The sequence below is a fragment of the Oncorhynchus nerka genome, linkage group LG4, assembly GCF_034236695.1.
Source record: "Oncorhynchus nerka isolate Pitt River linkage group LG4, Oner_Uvic_2.0, whole genome shotgun sequence".
Lineage (NCBI taxonomy): Eukaryota > Metazoa > Chordata > Actinopteri > Salmoniformes > Salmonidae > Oncorhynchus > Oncorhynchus nerka.
This window is the reverse complement of record NC_088399.1, coordinates 57,222,503-57,241,887: the sequence shown is the minus strand read 5'-3', so window position 1 is coordinate 57,241,887 and position 19,385 is coordinate 57,222,503. Positions and strand designations below refer to the sequence as shown.

At 40.1% G+C, this 19,385-nt stretch overlaps 1 protein-coding gene and 2 long non-coding RNA genes across 4 annotated transcripts in view; 2 read left to right on the top strand and 1 right to left on the bottom strand.

The window, feature by feature from the left end:
- Window positions 1-8,735: 8,735 nt before the first annotated feature.
- On the bottom strand, window positions 8,736-9,953 carry LOC135571302 (uncharacterized). The gene is made up of 2 exons (XR_010463713.1): window positions 9,665-9,953; window positions 8,736-9,374 (listed from the first exon to the last, which is right to left on the bottom strand). It is a non-coding gene; the product is annotated as an uncharacterized LOC135571302 (long non-coding RNA).
- Window positions 9,954-10,156: 203 nt separating this feature from the next.
- On the top strand, window positions 10,157-12,396 carry LOC135571301 (uncharacterized). Its single transcript, XR_010463712.1, has 2 exons — window positions 10,157-10,398; window positions 11,795-12,396. It is a non-coding gene; the product is annotated as an uncharacterized LOC135571301 (long non-coding RNA).
- A 928-nt stretch (window positions 12,397-13,324) lies between these two features.
- vps72a (vacuolar protein sorting 72 homolog a) overlaps window positions 13,325-19,385 on the top strand; it is a 31,677-nt gene continuing 25,616 nt past the window's right edge. Inside the window, exon 1 of one of the 2 annotated variants that reach the window (XM_029657934.2) lies at window positions 13,325-13,600. In XM_029657934.2, the coding sequence (XP_029513794.1) occupies window positions 13,484-13,600 (117 nt within the window). In that variant the 5' untranslated portion in view covers window positions 13,325-13,483. Of the gene's footprint in view, window positions 13,601-16,455; window positions 16,693-19,385 lie in introns of those variants that run through there. The other variant, XM_029657933.2, reaches the window with a different exon arrangement.

The window sequence follows — 19,385 nt, the reverse complement described above, 5'->3', positions numbered from 1 at the left end:
CATCAGTACATATTTTGCGTTCTTCAGGTAAACATCTGAGACCCTCAAACACGTCCTCATACTCAGCCAGTAGTGATTCTTGGTCATTTTCAGTCTGTCACTACATACCCTCTTCACAAAATTTGCACACAATACAAATAGTCCGGGTAACCATTTGGTTACCTGTTCAGAAGTCTTATGGCTTGGGTGTAAAAACTGTTGAGAAGCCTTTTTGTCCTAGACTTGGCACTCCGGTACCGCTTGCCATGCCGTAGTAGAAAAAACAGTCTGTGGCTGGGGTCTTTGACAATTTTTAGGGCAATTTTTTTCGACACCTTCACTGCTTTATCCTAAGTTAAATCTTGCTCATGCAGCAGTACATTTATCAAGTATGCCACAGACTATCCTGTCTTTCACGAGTGAGTCTTTCAGATTTTCAAATTCACATGTTTTGCTCAGTGTGTTCAGCTCAGTGAAGTACTGGTCAAAACTGATCACGAAAGAAAAACTTGTATCTCTTAAACGTGATGTTCTGGCTTGGTACAAACTCCTCCTCAAATTTAGCCATGAGCACAGTCAATGTCCAATGCATCCTCTTCAATAACATACAGAAAAAATGGAAGCTTTCAATTTGTCATATCTCTGCTCCACTGGCTGCTTAGCCTCTTGCTCCTACCTGACACGCAGGCGTCCCATCTAGACATCTGGAAATGCAAATGCGCTACGCTAAATGCTAATAGCACTCGTTAAAACTCAAACGTTCATTAAAATACACATGCAGGGTATTGAATTAAAGCTACACTCATTGTGAATCCAGGCAACAAGTCAGATTTTTAAAATGCTTTTCGGCGAAAGCATGAGAAGCTATTATCTGATAGCATGTAACACCCCAAAAGACCCGCAGGGGACGTAAACAAAATAATTAGCATAGTCGGCGCTACACAAAACGCACAAATAAAATATAAAACATTCATTACCTTTGACCATCTTCTTTGTTGGCACTCCTAGATGTCCCATAAACATCACTATTGGGTCTTTTTTTCCGATTAAATCGGTCCATATATAGCCTAGATATCGATCTATGAAGACTGTGATCAACGAAAAAAATAGCGTTTTATAACGTAACGTCATTTTTTTTAATTAAAAAAGTTGACAATAAACTTTCCCAAAACACTTCGAAATACTTTTGTAATGCAACTTTAGGTATTAGTAAACGTTAATAAGCGATCAAATTGATCACGAGGCGATGTATATTCTATAGCTGTACGTCTGGAAATAATGTCCGGGTAAATCTCAACCAAAATATCCGGTCGGAGACCGGAAGAACTGCGCTGCCTTGTGTCTGTTTGACCAAGAAACAAATAGTAGGCAAATGACAAGACTGTTGACATCGTGTGGAAGCTGTAGGTATTGCAACCTCGGCCCCATTTAATGTGGTTCACCTTTATCAATGGGTTGAAGTGGCGCATGGATATATTTTTCCATTTTCAGTGATCAGATTTTCCTGCACTTTTCGATGAAACGCACGTTCTGTTATAGTCACAGCCGTGATTTAACCAGTTTTATAAACGTCTGAGTGTTTTCTATCCACACATACTAATCATATGCATATACTATATTCCTGGCATGAGTAGCAGGGCGCTGAAATGTTGCGCGATTTTTAACAGAATGTTCGAAAAAGTAGGGGTTAGGATAAGAGCGTCTGCTAAATGACTTAAATGTAAATGTAATGAGTAAAAGGTTAATAGATATTGAATCTCTACTTGAAATGTTTCCAATTGTTGGCTAAATTGCCTGTTAACTGCATAGGAGTAGAATAACTAAGCCTATCCATGACGGGAAACACTCGGGAACAGGTACAGTTTCAATTTCTCTTACTTTGGTAAGTTGGTCATCAACTTTCTCGTAAACAGATTCCAATGCAGCCTCGTTCTCACTGCTGTCACTCTCGCTGCTGCTCAGTGCCATCACTCTTGCTAGCTAGTATCTTCGACTACTCACGTCACTTGACTTTGCCATAGAATGTTACATTTTTGTAGCGGAAATTTGCGGAGATCATCTTTTTCTCTGTCTCTTCATAGCGACTATCAATCTGACACCATGTTATGTTTGTTCCTTGTTAAATGACAAACCGGACATAGGTTTAACTACTTTTTAATAAACAGATACTTCAGCTAGCAATATCCTTGTAGCCATGCAAGGCATACTTCAACTACCCCACCATTGCATAGCATGCTGGGTAATGTAGTCGTAATGTTAACACAGTGTACATTTTAAAAAATCCAAGTGAGCCTATAATTAAATCTTAAATATTAGTGCATTAAAGTCTCGTGAAACTACTTTATTTAATAGAGAGAATTATTTTCTTCAAAAATATACCTTTTCTTTTTTTCGTCGATTATTGCCTAATTTCAGGGCTTTGTCTAGCTAAAATTCTTCAATCCTTGGTAAATGTACAACTCTGCTCTTTTTTTCTGAGAAATGTATTTTGAATGTAAACCAATCAGGGTTTAGGCCTGGGCATAGCACTATTAAAGGAACCTTTTAGTTTATTAAGTTGACCATTTAAAAAAAAACAAGCACACAACTTAAAGCCATTCATGCACATTAATAAAATCATCGAGGATGACAAAGTCTAAGACTTATTTCCATTGTGGTCCTGTTGAGACAAGATCTAACACAGTATGACAGTGATCACTTTAGTTATTAATGATGTTGTTAATGCTTTAGACACAAAATTAAATGTGTTGATATGTTTGGACCTGTCAAAAGCTTTTGACTGTTGATCATGCTATTTTGTTGAATAAGATGTCCTCAATTGGCCTGAGATCTGACGCCTTTTCATGGTTTCATGATTATCTTCGTGACAATTTCTTGAAGTACATAAAGATGTTCACAGGGTGAATTCTTTGGTGTCTAGAGAGTTGGGTAGATCAGCCTTTGGTTTCCTTGCGCCTTTGTTGTGGAATGATCTACAATGCAGTTTAAAATTGGAGGAATTGGTGCCTCTAGGGCAGGTATTCCCAAACTGGGGTGCGCGTCATGGCACAGCTGCTAGATTTGGATAGACAGTGAGAATTCCCTGCATAATTGTTTTTCTTATCAGAAATATGCTGTCCCGAAAACCATGGTAATAGAGGTGCTGATATGGCCATTATGCGTATAATGGGTATATAAAGGGTAGAATGTTTTAAATAGTATATTTCCGAGGTTCTCAAGGCTCCAATGTCAATATAAAACCGTTTATATATATATATATATATATATATATATATATATATACATACATACACTTGTTTTCTGCCATGAAGCTCTATACACCCCTATAAAACCATTTATTTTATCAAGCCATGTCTGGTCATGGAATAACCAACATTTTATTTTCAGTTTCTGGTAGCTCAGACGTGTTATTCTGCAATTACTGCATCCAAAATACCAGTCGACTGCAGTTACAAAACTGCAATTTTTTCTTGTACGGGAGGTATCAACGTTACAGAACGGTCACTCAATGGCAACAATCAAACTATAACAACACTTCAGAATTGACCAGAAACATACCGATTTTAAGTGTGACTTTTATTGCCAGCTAATGAATGTATGGCTTATACATATTGTAGCCACAGGAGGTTGGTGGCACCTTAATGCAATACTCCTTAGCCGGCCCACAAGAATGGAATGGTCTACCACAGGTATTCTCCCAGGGGTACGTGCAATGTCGGGGGTACGCCAAATAAAAATGTGATTCACATTGACATATATACTGTATATATGTCAAATACAGGTAGCCTAGTCAAATAATTAACATCCAATCACATTAACTGTTACTCTCTCGCAGGAATTCCAATATCGGTCCATATGTAGCCAAATGCAGCTTCTGCTCATGTTGGTATCTATACTAATGGGGCAAAAACCATGACAGGTGTGTAAGCAGTTGCTCCTGACGCCACTTGGGTACACTGCAGCATCCACCGAGAGGCACTTGCTGCCAAGGGAATGCCTGACAGCTTGAAAGACGTTTTGGACACGACAGTGAAAATGGTTAACTTTGTTAAGCAAAGCCCCTGAACTCTCGTGTTTTCTGCACTATGCAATGATATGGGCAGTGACCATGTAACACTTTTACAACATACAGAAGTGCGCTGGTTATCAAAGGGAAAAGTATTGACACGTTTTTTTTAAAATTGAGAGACGAGCTTAGTTTCCTTTACTGACCATAATTTTCACTTGTCTGACCGCTTCCATGATGAGTTGCTCACACGACTGTTCTATCTGGGTGATGTTTTTCTCGCCTGATTGATCTGAATCTACGATTACAGGGACTCTCTGCAACTATATTCAATGTGTGGGGCAAAATTGAGGCTATGATTAAGAAGTTGGAGCTCTTCTGTCTGCATTAACAAGGACAACACACAGGTTTTTCCATTGTATGATTTTATTTTTGTTGTGTGTGCAAATGGACTCAAGCTGACAGACAATGTCAGATATGATATAGCGAAGCACCTGGGTGAGTTGGGTGCGTAATTATGCAGGTACTTTCTGAAACAGATGACACAAGCAACTGGATTCATTATCCCTTTTATGCCTTGCCTCCAGTCCACCTACCGATAGCTGAACAAGAGAGCCTCATCGAAATTGCAACAAGCGGTTCTTTGAAAGTTGAATTTAGCGTCGGTCCTTAAAACATCGTACATTTTTGTAAAGGAATTCACTTCCTTTCTCTTTCCCTCTCCCATGCAATATGGGCCAAGGAACAAGTCATGGTCTCTTTCGCTCTCTGATCATGCTTAGAATAATGCTTTGTTAATGTCAGTATTGCCTTGTAACTTATTATGCTTTATGCCTTGTAGAATCCATTCATTTTACAAAGTAATTAAATACACTTAAAATTCCATTCTCTGACACTTCTTGATTTCCTTTCACTGTAACTCAACTAGTGTTCTTGTGTATTGCTATTTATCTTATGGAGTCAGATAATGAATTTAATTGGCTAATTGCTTAGTCTTATTACGAGTCGTATGTGAGGTAAATATAATTATTACCTCTACACATTAGGAAAGGAGTTGGCGCTTAAAAACCCGAAAAAGGCACAGCGCCTCAAAGTACAAAGAAGTACTTTGCTTTATGTTTTTGTATGTTCTCTGTTAGTGTTTGCTCAGCCTACTTACTATGTATTCATACTATGACTCTCCCATTTCCATGGAATATCCACCACCCTCCTATGACATGTCTGCTAAAATGTTTTATTTGGTTCTGAAATGATAGACGGAACAGACAAGGTTAACTTTGAATCTATACAAGTAAAAGCCAACAAAATCCAACTTATTGCATGGAATGTACCCGGGCTCCACGATTGCAAGAAAAAGCACAAGGTTCTTGAACATTTAATGTTATATGAATGTTATATTTAATGATGTGGTCTTCCTGCAAGATGTACATTTAAAAAAAGGAGAAATGTTATATTTAAAGAGGAGCTGGGTTGGAGAGGCCTATGCTGCACCTACTGCAGACACATCAGAGATGTAGGCATCCTGCTTAACAATAATACACCACTTTCCCTTATATCCCAGCACATGGAACAAGAAGGCTGTTTTCCCATTTTGAATTATATATTATATAGTGAAAAATACATTAATCTCACTGTACATCCCAGCAGGGACAAATCAGATTTTTTAAAATAGAATTGAAGCTATATTTGATCAAATCCATACAGGAACTATTATCGTTGGCAACTTAGAAAGACAAAACAATAAAAAGGGCAAATTCAAGGAAACAGGACACCTAGAGATTATTCCAAATTAATATAGGCAAATCCTTTTTTTCTCAAAGAAAAGCTATTCAAGAATTGACTACATTTATATTCACAAAAATGAACAACAATTTATTGGTTTAAAAAATCCATGAATGTGATATCGGATCATTCTCCTGTATCATGCTTAATTACACAAAAAGAAAATACACTCAGTGACAGAATATGGAGAATGAACAGAGCACATCTTCAAGACCTGAGGTGTATTAAATACGTAAATAAAAAATTATAATCTTAACTTTTACAAATGCAGACATAAAGGACAGAGAAAAGCAGACCCATGACATAATTTGGGATGCTTTTAACCTCTAGGGTACGCTAGCGTCCCACCTCGTCAACAGCCAGTGAAACTGCAGGGCGCCAAATACAAAACAACAGATATCCCATTCCTCAAACATGCATGTATTTTACACCATTTTTAAATATACACTTGTTGTTAATCCCACCACCAGTGTCCGATTTCAAAAAGGCTTTACGACAAAAGCACACCAAACGATTGTTAGGTCAGAGCCAAGTCACAGAAAAACACAGCCATTTTTCCAGCCAAAGAGAGGAGTCACAAAAAGCAGAAATAGAGGAATGAATCACTAACCTTTGATGATCTTCATCAGATGACACTCATAGGACTTCATGTTACACAATACATGTATGGTTTGTTCTGTAAAGTTCATATTTATATCCAAAACTCTGAGTTTACATTGGCGCGTTACGTTCAGTAGTTCAAAAACATCCGGTGATTTTGCAGAGAGCCACATCAATTGACAGAAATACTCATAATAAACATTACTAAAAGATACAACTGTTATGCATGGAATTTTAGATCCACTTCTCCTTAATGCAACCGCTGTGTCAGATTTTTTTTAAACTTTAAGGAAAAAGCAAACCATGCAATAACCTGAGTACGGCGCTCAGACAACAAATCAAGCCAAACAGATATCCTCCATGTTGGAGTCAACAGAAGTCAGAAAGAGCATTATAAATATTCACTTACCTTTTGATATTTATCAGAATGCACTCCCAGGAATCCCAGTTCTACAATAAATGTTTGTTTTGTTCGATAATGTTAATTTTATGTCCAAATACCTCCTTGTTGTTCGCATTTAGCCCAGTATTCCAAATTCATGACGTGTGATCACTAGGAGTAGACAAAGTAAAAAAGTTCCATGAGATCCTTTCTAATCTTTACAGGAATGTGGTTCTGAATAAAAACAGCAACACCACCACTGGAATTTCTGTCTTTCCTGTAAATGTAATAACCTTGTATCATCAAAATGTATTGTCTACATGAGTTTCAGAGATGGTCAGAATATGAATGTCTTCTGTTACTTGCAAGTTATTCATTTCATGAATCTTGTTTCTTAAAGCTACATATGTTAATATGGGCTATTTAAAGCACTTTTCTGGGATGCTTGCTTGTTTTCACTGCTTTACTAAGAAGCTTAGCAGAAGTATATATGCTCATGTTATTTGTGTTAGTGCAGGGTGAGCTGCACACAGTGGACTTCCTACTAGGGCACACCGCCTCAGTGCTAACACATACATCTGGTTCATAGGCACATGATTGCTAAATACAACAGTTGTAGGATCGGCAGAGGCATTCAGAGGGACATAAATTAGGGAAAAGGGGATACCTAGTCAGCTGTACAACTGAATGCATTCAACTGAAAGGTGTCTTCTGCATCTGAATCAGAGAGGTGCTGGGGGCTGCCTTAATCGACATCATCTGCGCCCGGGAACAGTGGGTTAACTTCCTTGCTCAGTGGCAGAAAGACATATATATTTTTACTTTGTCAGCTCGGGGATACAATTCAGCAACTTTTCGGTTACTGGCCCAATGCTCCTACCTGACTGTGTCTACCAATGCCCCTGGAATAATGTACATTTACTAAAGCATTATGATGACTCAGTGAACACAATGGTAGGGATTAACTGAACTGGCCTTGGGTCATTGATAAGTTATTGTCTCAACGCAGCCTTATAATCCAGTGAAAGGATCCAGAAACTCAAATGATTTGGGTGGATCCCATCCTCCTTATGAAACGTGTTGTTTGCAAAAGCTATCGAAATTGTCAACAAAAGTTACACCCATTGAGCTGCAATAATCATGTAGCCAGTTGTGAATCCTCCTAAAGCAAGAAGGACGAGGAAATCCGCCTACTCCCACGCTTCACAGGATGGTTGCAGGCCTCCGACAGATGGAGAAGCCCCACTCGATCCAGAGCAGGGATGGAAGGTTGCCGAAGTCGAAATCATAGGGGTAGGAGTAGGCACAGCGGCCGAAAGACACAGGTACCCCCAGCGACGAAGGTGCAGGAAGGTCAGGCTCTAGGGCGGCTAAACTATTAGTTGTTTGGATCTGCTCTGAACTCTGGGCAACACCGGCCAGTCAGATAACGAGAAACGACAAGACAGATATGCATCCAACATGCGTGAACGCCGTCCAGCAACCTGCGTAGAAAAGGTAAACACTCCACTCTGCGTTTTCCCCAGTTTTTTTTTTTAAATAGGCTGATCAAGGAAACCACCTCAAGCCTAAAATTCTCGGCAAGCAAACAATTGCCACATTGGAACTTTGGGTGATCCAGTTTGTCCTCCGAAAACAAAGCGTAGTAGATACAGCTCCTACAGTCCTGGAACCGTTAATTTACTTCTCCAGACAGAGGGCTCCATTGGAAAACTCATCTAGGACTAACTTCGTTAGCGTGATGGCTAGCAGCTTAGCGGCTCTTTCAAGCAGACTTTAACCTGTTATGGCTGCATCCCTTTGTTCTCAATTTCCGCCTGAAGACATACCCTAATCTAACTGCCTGTAGCTCAGCCCCAGAGGCAAGGATATGCATATTCTTGGCATCATTTGAATGGAAACATTCTGAAGTTTGTGGAAATGTTAATTGAATGTAGGAGAATATAACACAGTAGATCTGGTGGAAGAAAAGAGAAAGAAAGAGCATACGTTTTCTGTTTTTTATTGTTGTAGTATCATCTTTCACATGTACTAGAATAGCCACACAGTCAGATAGGATGCTGGAGATAATTTTGATGGATAACACAAGAGGGCAACTGTAGGTGTGCAAGGTTTCAGACTGATAACTTCAGGAATGGGTGAGCTACATGACATTTAGCATGAAGTCACCCAGGTGTCCCACACAAGTTGCCCAAATGTACCCAAGTCGCCGAATTGGTGAAATGACCTATAACTATATACAGCTGTGCAAATAACTATATACAACATATCAAAAAGCAATTCTAACACACACACAAAAAAAATGTTTACAAAAATATTAGAAAATAAATATTTTTAAAAAAAACAGTACATCCCTTGGAAGTCCTCGTCACAATATTTTGCTGCCTGTGCCATGTCCCATAGCAGTCTCTTTCTGATGTAAAGCAGAGGCAAACTGAACAAGTGGTGCATTTAATGCACACAGAACACAACGACGCCTCCATGCTGTGCCCTTTTGGCCCTGAGGCACAGTCATGCCTGCAGTAATGAACTGTGGCATATGAACACCACTGGAGGCAGGAGTAGAGGGGGCAGAGGTAGAGCGGGCAGCTTGGCACCGGGTGCTCCCAGTCGGAGTCGCTATCACTGTGAAAGAAAACATTTAAAAAATATTTGTATTGTATGAGCCTTTTATCATCACATAAAATAAACAGATATGTATTGTATAGAGCAGAGGGAACAGGTGAAGTGTTGTTCCATTCAACTCCGGCCATTGTTGTATATATACACACACACACACACCCAAACAAACCAACACACACACACACAACAAAACCACACATTTCATTGCAAAAAAATTGTTTATTTATATTTTTTATATATAATATATATATATATATATGTTTTATATTTCATAAAACTGCATTAGCACTTACCCGTCCAGAAGTACGTCCTGTCCTTGCAGAAACCGCTCCTCAGTTTGTTTGAATCATAACACTCCAAGATTCCTCAAACAAAAATTCTGTCTCACTTTCACTTTCACTTTCGACTTTGACTTCGCTTTACCTGATTTATTCGCCATGATATCTTCAATGAAATCGTTGAAACTACAACTTTCCGAAATACAGCTACGCGTAAAAAGCCTTACAGCAACTCCTCTGATAGTCAAGGAGAGAATGGAGTTCCCTGCGCTTGCGATTACAAACAGGGAATTGTGGTCCAACTCCAAACCATTACATACTGGCGTTTACCTCAGCTCATTGGCTATCTACCCAGCTAGATTTCAATAAGATCAGTGGTCATTGGGCAGAAATATAGTCAATCAATGAAGCTTCGCTAAAATGATTGGTGCGTAAGGTAGTCATTGTTCTTGTCTTCAAATCAGTTCACTTCGGTCAATACTCCCCGCAAAAAAAACAATGGTTTTTGGCTGTGTTGCAAACATCCAGAGGAATGCACTGAAACCAACCATGACTATATAAACAATTGTTTTACGGGGGTAATCACATCGAATGCTCCGTAAAAAAATTGATAGAGATAGAATTCACGGCACAAACGGTTTACAAAATGTTTCGATTTAGGCTATAAAAATTGACTTTATCAAAGAAAACGGCACTTCATTTGATCACTGGGACCCTCAGGAAGAGAAATAAGAGCAAGATATCAGAATGTAAGTTATAATTTTACCTTAAATGGTAAATAAGAATTTGTTCTGAACTGACTTGCCTAGTTAAATAAAGCTGAAAATAAAATATCGTATTAAACCTAGGAACAGCTTGTGGATTTGATCTAGCAACATTCTGTTACTGGCCCAATGCTCTAACCACTAGGCTACCTGTAAAGTAATGAGACACATAGTCTATGGTTGCATGCTATTTTATGTCAGTCATACTGCTGCTATAGCCTATACATGATGCTTTGTGATCTTATGCTGCCATCTATTGATTATATTTAGCAATAAAAGTTCATTCACATAAAGACATTGGTGAAGCAGCTGAGAAATAAAGAGTATTTTTCTTATTCATTCCTGAGATCAGTCTCAAACCTGCCCCACCTATCCAAGCAAATTGCTGGACTTTTTTACATTTACATTTAGTCATTTAAGTCATTTACAAATTGGTGCGTTCACCTTAAGACATCCAGTGGAACAGCCACTTTACAATAGTGCATCTAAATCTTTTAAGGGGGGGGTGAGAAGGATTACTTTATCCTATCCTAGGTATTCCTGAAAGAGGTGGGGTTTCAGGTGTCTCCGGAAGGTGGTGATTGACTCCGCTGTCCTGGCATCGTGAGGGAGTTTGTTCCACCATTGGGGGGCCAGAGCAGCGAACAGTTTTGACTGGGCTGCGCGGGAACTGTACTTCCTCAGTGGTAGGGAGGCGAGCAGGCCAGAGGTGGATGAACGCAGTGCCCTTGTTTGGGTGTAGGGCCTGATCAGAGCCTGGAGGTACTGAGGTGCCGTTCCCCTCACAGCTCCGTAGGCAAGCACCATGGTCTTGTAGCGGATGCGAGCTTCAACTGGAAGCCAGTGGATTTAGTGGTTTTACATATAGGTTACTAAGTCACACCCAGTTCAAACCACATTTGAAAAATAAAATGTGGTTTGTTTAACAAGTGTTCTGCCTTGCAATAACAACAACAAAAAATGTGAAATGCTCGCATAGGTTTTGATTAAAAAACATCAATGCTATTTAGTACTATAATGGTATTTACTAACAAAATTATTTTAAGAGCCGGCAAGGTGAAAAATGCCCTATAATAAGGACTGATTTTTTGTGATTACTTCAAAACTACAGCAAGCAGTTGGAACAGATGGTAATATTATGAAACTGGGCTCCACAGCGGATGCAATGAACTCATTTTAATCCGAAAAAAGCGCTGTTTAAAATGTCATGTGTCCAGCCTCGATTTATTACGCTACAGTAACGCTAGCTAACGTTAGCGGAGAAATATATAATAGTGTGAAATTATAACATGAAAAGTAACGGGTTAGTCATTATAATCTCAATCAATGTTACATTCCCCAGTTTCTGTATTGTGGTTTTGTTGGTATGTGTGTGTTTCAGGATGGCTTCCTGAAATTCCCCCAAGCAGCTGATTGGTTGGCCATTGCTAATTGGAGCTGACCCCGCCCTCTCGTCAGAGGATACAGCTGTATATAAGCCAGTGTTCCTTTATTAGGAAAGAGCTGAGGGTAATAGCCTGTTTTGGTTGGTTCTTAGAAAGAGCTCAGGGTTATCATATGTTGGTGGTTTTTCAGATGGTACATGCCAGATCTCTATGTTAGTTGTTGCTGAGAGAGACCTGATGGTTATGTTCTGTGTTAATTTGTTGCTCAGTCAGAGCTTATTTAATGTCTTTTGTTTTTGAGGTTTTTTTGTGTGAAATTGTAATATTCTGTTTCATTTGTTCCCAGGGGGGAAGGCACCTAGGTATTGCTTAGGCAAGAGGTCTGGGCGCACACATAACCCGTAGTATTTACTGTCTATACACACTATGTAAGACCTGGGTGGACCACCCCCTGTATTTTGGTTAGTACACCGCGTGGTGGTTAGGCAGGTAAGGTAGGAGAGGGGGCTTTGACATTTATGTTCTTTGCTTTGGTTCCGTTCAGCCCCCTTTCCCCAAATTTACCGTGTGAAGGAATAAATTCCCTGTAAACGGTAAATTCTCTGTCTCTGTCATCCTTACTTGCACCTACAATCCCATACCTCTTTCACACCACGGGGAGTTGAGTTGACACAGAGTGATGTGTTCCCTCTTCCTAGAGGTGTACGTAACACCCAACTTTTTTTTCACCCACTGTGAAATGGATCAGCCTAAAGGCAAGTGCTGTGTATTGATATTCTAGTTTTGTCCCTTTTAGGGCACCTGTAACCCCCCCCCCTTGCTTACCTACATTGAAATGCTTGGAATGTTCTTCATGTGAAACCCAAGTTAATTTCTACTCCCGTCTCATGTCTTGTCCTTATATTAGCTGTATAAGTAATAGTGTGCTATACAACAGCAATTTTTTTCCCATAAACATCACTCCTACTGTCATCTTTTTCCTGATCCTTGGTGCATTCCGCAGTCTCCAATAACTTCACCACACCTACCACCTAACTTTAATTTCTCCTGACTTCTCACTTTAATTTTTCTCCTGACTGCTTACATTTTCTTCCATTCTTTAACAAACAATTTCCCTTTTTTCTGCCATTTTTATCTGACTCAAGATCAACCTCTTCTTCCCTCTCTCTCTCTTAGACCGCCACTGTCTTTTCTCCTCCATTCCCCCGTTCTCCAAGTATTCATCGCCTTATGATAATACTGCACTACTCCTTCCGAACATCTTGTTCTTGCTTTCTCTAAGGACTCCATTTCCGCCGAGGTGTCCCTTATCGTCCTTGCCTAGGAACAAGCACAGCCTAGCTACGAGAGGTCATTCTCTGTTTTTTCAAATTACCGTCTGGATCTCATTTTGAATTTAGTTTGAATATGATGACGATGTATTTCATGGACGTCACTAATCCATCTGACTGACATCTGATTGACCAATAAACGCGACTTTGAAAAACCCATTTTGACACTTGGTCCCACCTACTAGGCTCACTTGCCTCCCATTGGAAACGACAGGATGTGCTATATTTTAGTAGAACATCTTTGATATCGACGTCATTAGCTGCTGCATGGTCTTTTGTGGTAGCTAACAACAAACAAGTTATATTTTCAGCTAGCTAGCCCGTTCCCTATTAATCTAGCTGAGCTAGATCAACATGAGTTTAGCATTTAGCAAAGAGCCCCGTAAAACGGCGGGGAACCGCATGTCTAAGTTGTTAGATGCTGAAGAAGAAGATGAATTCTACAAGACCACATACGGCGGATTCAACGACGTAAGTAGCTAATTTAGCTAGCTGTCTTGGTAGATAGCTAGCTATTGAGTCGCAGTAGTGTTTGGGAAACGAAGTTTCAAGTAATAATGTAGCTAGCGAACATTACACAGTACCCAGATCACAGGATTTTGAAGAGGTGGCCAGCGCTCTAAATTCAGGGGGTTTCTACTTCAGCTGCAGTGTTTTAATATCAAGGGACAGAGAATAGAGTAGGGACGTCAAACGTTCAGCCTGCGCCTGGATAAGACCCCCAGGTTAAATTATGCGTACATTTTTTTTACATCTCTTAAGTGAGGAATATGTGATTTTTTAATGATTTTTTTATTTAAAAAAATCGGTATTTTCTTAATTTACTATCATTTCATTTTCTGATTTTAAACTATTTAAGGACAGCTTCATAAGATTGTTTTGTCCCCCCCCATTTTGCCATCAGAACAGCCTCAATTCGTTGGAGCATAGACAACAATGTGTCGAAAGCGTTACACAGCGATTGTGGCCCGATATTGACTCCAGTGCTTTCTTTCCACAGTAGTGTCAACCATTTCTTGATCCACATGGGAAACTATTGAGCAGTTGCAGTTCTTGACACAAACCAGTGCACCTGGCACCTCTACATACCCCGTTAAAACAAATGCACTTTTTTATTTTAGGGACCCTTATTTTACCAGGTAAATTGACTGACAACACATTCTCATTTACAGCAACGACCTGGGAAATAGTTACAGGGGAGAGGAATGAGACAATTGGAAGTTGGTGATAATTAGGTGGCCATGATGGTATGAGGGCCGGATTGAGAAATTAGAATTTGTTTTTAAAACAAGAAATGTATTAGTAAGAAATAATGTGGTGTATTGCTCAATTTCATAAAAATGTGTGACCAGAGCATTTTAATCAAGATATTCAGAGACAAAATGTTCAGCAGCTCCTTTAAGGGTGGAAGTTTACCGTGGTAACAGGGCCACTGGAGTCCTGTGATATGTATCAACTTTTATTTGTCACATGTGCTGAATACAGCAGGTGTAGCCTTTACAGTGAAGTGTGTGTGTGAGAGATTTGGGATCTGACTAGGATGTCTAATTTGAGTGTGCTGCTTCAACTTATAAAGTTAAAACAAAACAATGTAAATAGCCAAGAAACACAAGGACAGTCTCACTTTGTAGACTTTCGAGTAAATTACACCAAATTTTAGGCCTATGCCAGGCGCCTCCAAAAATGAATCTGTCAAGCACTTGGCTCATTGCACACAGCTCCCATGCCAGGCAGTGTTGCTGCGCTAAGTGGGATATGTATTTCTTTGAAATTAGCGGCTATGAAACAAAACAGGAGAAATAGTTTGAAAACAGCTACTGCGGCATTTTTCTAACCAAAACCTCCACGTGTGCTCATATTGACTTATGACTATTTTTATTCTCACATGTAATGCTCTCACTGTAGAGACCTGCAAACGGATCACCCGCCAACGTGGTGACCTTGGGTCGGTTAAATATTGCAGAAAAATGGGAGATGGTTTGTTAAGAATAATGGTAGAAAGTATAAGCAGAGTGAGCTGAAGACAGGAGGAGAAATGGAAGTGATTGAAGGCGACGTATTGGAGGTGGTAGGTATGGTGAAGTTCTCGGAGCCTGAAGCTTGCACCATAAAGATGAGTCTGACAGTAGGAGTGAAGTTTTTGGAAAAAGTGGACCCTTGCCTTTTGGCTGATCTATTTGTGCTTTCAGGTTGGGTGAAAACAGAATCGGGTACTGTGGAATCGGTGAGGGTAACCAGAAGTGGTCTTGTGTTAACTGTTTGTGTTTCAGCTGGTCAGAGGGAGAAGGCGCTCTGCGTTAAACGAATGGGGGCAAGAAATCTGAATTGTTTCACTCAAAAAAAAAAAAGGGGGTTGCCGTTGAAAGGAGTGATTACTGGGGTAGCAGTAAATGTTAAAGTTGACCAACTGAAGGGGAAGATTCCCAGTGTTTGTGATGCTTGTTGTTTGGTGCAACGCAGACAGGGTGGCGTGAGTGGTGAAACAGAAGTCATTGCCTGTTCTTTTGAGTTTTGATGTTGAGTCTTCTTCGCCCGGCAAAGTGACGTACAGGATAACTTATATATCCCAACAAGATTTTGTACTTAATACATTACGTTGTTACAGGTGTCAAGCTTTATGGGCATGTGGCAGCAGTGTGCAGAAGGGCATGAGACAAAGGAATATGAAGCATACGGGGAAGTAGGGGTGCCCATGAGGTTGGGGATCAGAAATGTCCCGTGCGAGAGAGGCAGGTTGAGGTTTCCAGGGTTAGAGTAGTGCAGAAGTTGTAATTTTCTGAGGCAGTGAATAAAGTAGAGGAAGATGGGTCAAGGGGGAGGTATCCTGAGAGGAGTGGTGTGAGTAGTAGAGTTGTACCAGTACAGAGGGATAGGCCAACAAGTGATATGTTTCAGTAAGATTGGAATTTTGGCATTTATAGCAATGGTTATCAGCTGTACTGCAGGGATGGAACGTAAATCGCAGAAAATTGAGGTTAGTGGTGGGAGCTGCAGAGGGGCATTTGGGTGTGCGAGACTTGACATCAGAAGAGGGTACAGGGTGTTAAGTGATGTCCCATCCTTTCAGGTTGTTGGCATGAGGTAGGACTAAATAGATTTAAAAAGTGGAGTAGGGTGGTATTTTTATTTTATTTGTAGGGTAGTGTTAGACGGAATGGAATTTGTTTATTTATACATTTCTTTTTCAAGCAAAGTATAACGGAGTTGTACTCCAGTCTAGTAGGTGGCGGTAACGCAACATATTGGATGCCAACCGCCATTAAATCTTATCGAAGAAGGTTCTGTAGTGCCGTCAAACCTGAAGAAGAAAAAGCATGTCGCACCATATCCACGTCATTAGCTGCCTGCATAGTATTTTGTGGTAGCTAAGGTGAACTAGAACTTGATTGTTGTTAGCTTTCAACAAGCTAGCACGTTCCCTATTAATCTAGCTGAGCTAGATCAACATGAGTTTAGCATTTAGCAAAGAGCCCCGTAAAACGGCGGGGAGCCGCATGTCTAAGTTGTTAGATGCTGAAGAGGAAGATGAATTCTACAAGACCACATACGGCGGATTCAACGACGTAAGTAGCTAATTTAGCGTCGCAGTAGTGATTGAGAAACGAAGTGTACCGTAATAATGTAGTTAGCGAACAGTACCCAGATCTCTTCCAAGTCCTGTGATGGTCAGCTCTCTAAATTCAGGGGGTTTCTACTTTAGCTGCAGTGTTTTAATATCAAGGGACAGAGAATAGAGTAGGGACGTCAAACGTTCAGCCTGCTGCTGCTGCACTGACCACATGGTTAAATTGTGCATAGGATAATTGTTTTACATCTAAGTGATTCAATTTAGTGAGGAATATGTGATTATTAAAATCATCTGAGTTCTTTTTCATTTACTATAATCTTAAATTAAGATTAAATTATTTTTCAATTTATGATTGTACAAAATTTAAGGACACCTTCCTTAAGATTGAGTTGCACCCCCCATTTTGCTGTCAGAACAGCCTCAATTCATTGGAGTATAAATTACAAGGTGTTGAAAGTGTTCCACAGGGATGCTGGCCCATGTTTATTCCAGTGCTTTCCTCAGTAGTGTGAAGTTGGCTGGTGGACCGTTCTTGATCCACATGGGAAACTGTTGTGCAGTTGCAGCTCATGACACAAACCGGTGCACCTGGCACCTACTACATACTCTGTTCAAACAAAGGCACTTAAAATAACGGTAAACAATTTATTTCTATCAGATAAGTTGACTGACAACACTTTCTCAGTTACAGCAACGACCTGGGAAATAGAGGAGAGGAATGAGACAATTGGAAGCTGGGGATGATTAGGTGGCCATAATGGTATGAGTGCTGGATTGGGAATTTGACTTCCAATTGGAGTGGTGTGTGTGTGAGAGATTTGGCATCTGACTAGGATGTCTATGTTGAAGACTCAAACTGAAGTTGAAACAACAATGTAAATACGGTAGCCAAGAAGCACGAGGACAGTCTCACTTTGTAGACTTTCGAGTAAATTAGACCAACTTTTAGGCCTGTGCCAAGTGCCTGTAAATGAATATCAGCACTTTACTCATTGCACACAGCTCCCATGCCAGGCAGTGTTGCTGCGCTAAGTGGGATATGAATTTCTTTGTGCAATTAGCGGCTATGAAACAAAACAGCAAAAAAAAAAAAATGTAAATAGTTTCTGCAGCATTTCGCTAACCAAAACTCACACATGTGCTCATACTTGACTTATCACTATTTGCAAATGTAATGCTCACACTGTAGAGCCTTGCAAGTTGACCACATGCCAACGTGGCTGGTGAAATAGACATTCTTACCCACCAGTACCTAAATTGACCTGCATTTGGTGGGTGGCTGGTGTTAATTTTTTGCCCTGTTTAGTGAACACAGAGAGTCAGGACACCTGTGTAACATTCCATCTGAAAGACTGCACCCTACACAGGGAAATGTACCCAATCACTGCCCCGGGGCATTGGGATATATATTTTTTTAGACCAGAGGAAAGAGTGCTTCCTACTGGCCTGCCATCACCACTTACAGCAGCATCTGGTCTCCCATCTAGGGACTGACCAAGACCAACCCTGCTTAGCTTCAGAGGCAAGCCAGCAGTGGGATCCAGGGTGCTATGCTGCACTGAATGGCACATACACAATCCTTGTCTTAAGGCTTAAATTCGGTCTCCGTCCCTTCATCTACACGATTTGAAGTGGATTTACCAAGTGATATCAATAATGGATCATAGCTTTCACTTGGATTCATCTGGTCATATCTAAAGTGTCATCTAAAATAACCCTAATTTATAAGACGGTTCGTATTTGATTAATGGTGGTCGGACCCATCTATGTGAAGCTAGTGGACACAATAGTGGACTTTGCGGTTAGCCTTCAGAATTAAAGTTGACTTTTGGAATGTTATATAAAATCAGCAAAAGACCATTTGTTAATTTGACAAAAATCTGTTGAAATCACACTGGATGGATTATACTTTTGAATTGCATTGGGTGCGTACTTATTTCACTGTGCAGCCCTACCCCATGTCATTGATCCACAATCCATAGGTATCAGTCTACTCGGTGACACCCAGACAACATTGGCGTCATAGCTCTTATTGCTGGACTCTGAAACAACTGTGAATTGAGCCACATTTATTGTCAACCTATGTGTATTGAACATTATTCCAGCGTAAAAACAATGCTGTGTGGATGTTTTGGAGTCTAACTCTAAGGGCTTTGGGAAAAAATATATTTGGTATTGAGCAGACAGATACCCCATTTCATTGATCCACAATCCTTAGGTAAAGCTGTACAGTGTAATATGAATGTCAATAGGCTGACTGGGGAGGTGATTTCACACTGTCACAGTCCCGCGATACGAGCTACAACACTAATATTTGCGTAAACTCTAAACAACTGTGGTCTGTGGGTGTCACCGAGTAGACTGATACCCCATTTCATTGCTTCACATTCCAACCTTGTTTAACATTATCTAGTCTAAATATGGCATGATTCTACCAATTGTAACCTTCTGCATCACTTTCAAAGAGGTACTTTGCCTTCAAAATAAAACTTCAAATTCCGCTATTGTGCCTAATCCTTATTGTGGCTAACTTCACAGCACATAACCCGGTCTGGTCGAGCATCACTAGACAGATGAAGCTAGCTGGCTGCTTATAACGTTATCTCTGAAGTTCAATTTCAATAAGCGAACAACAAGTGGCTACCTAACTAAATCTTACTCCCAAGGATACTTACTCACAAGGATTGC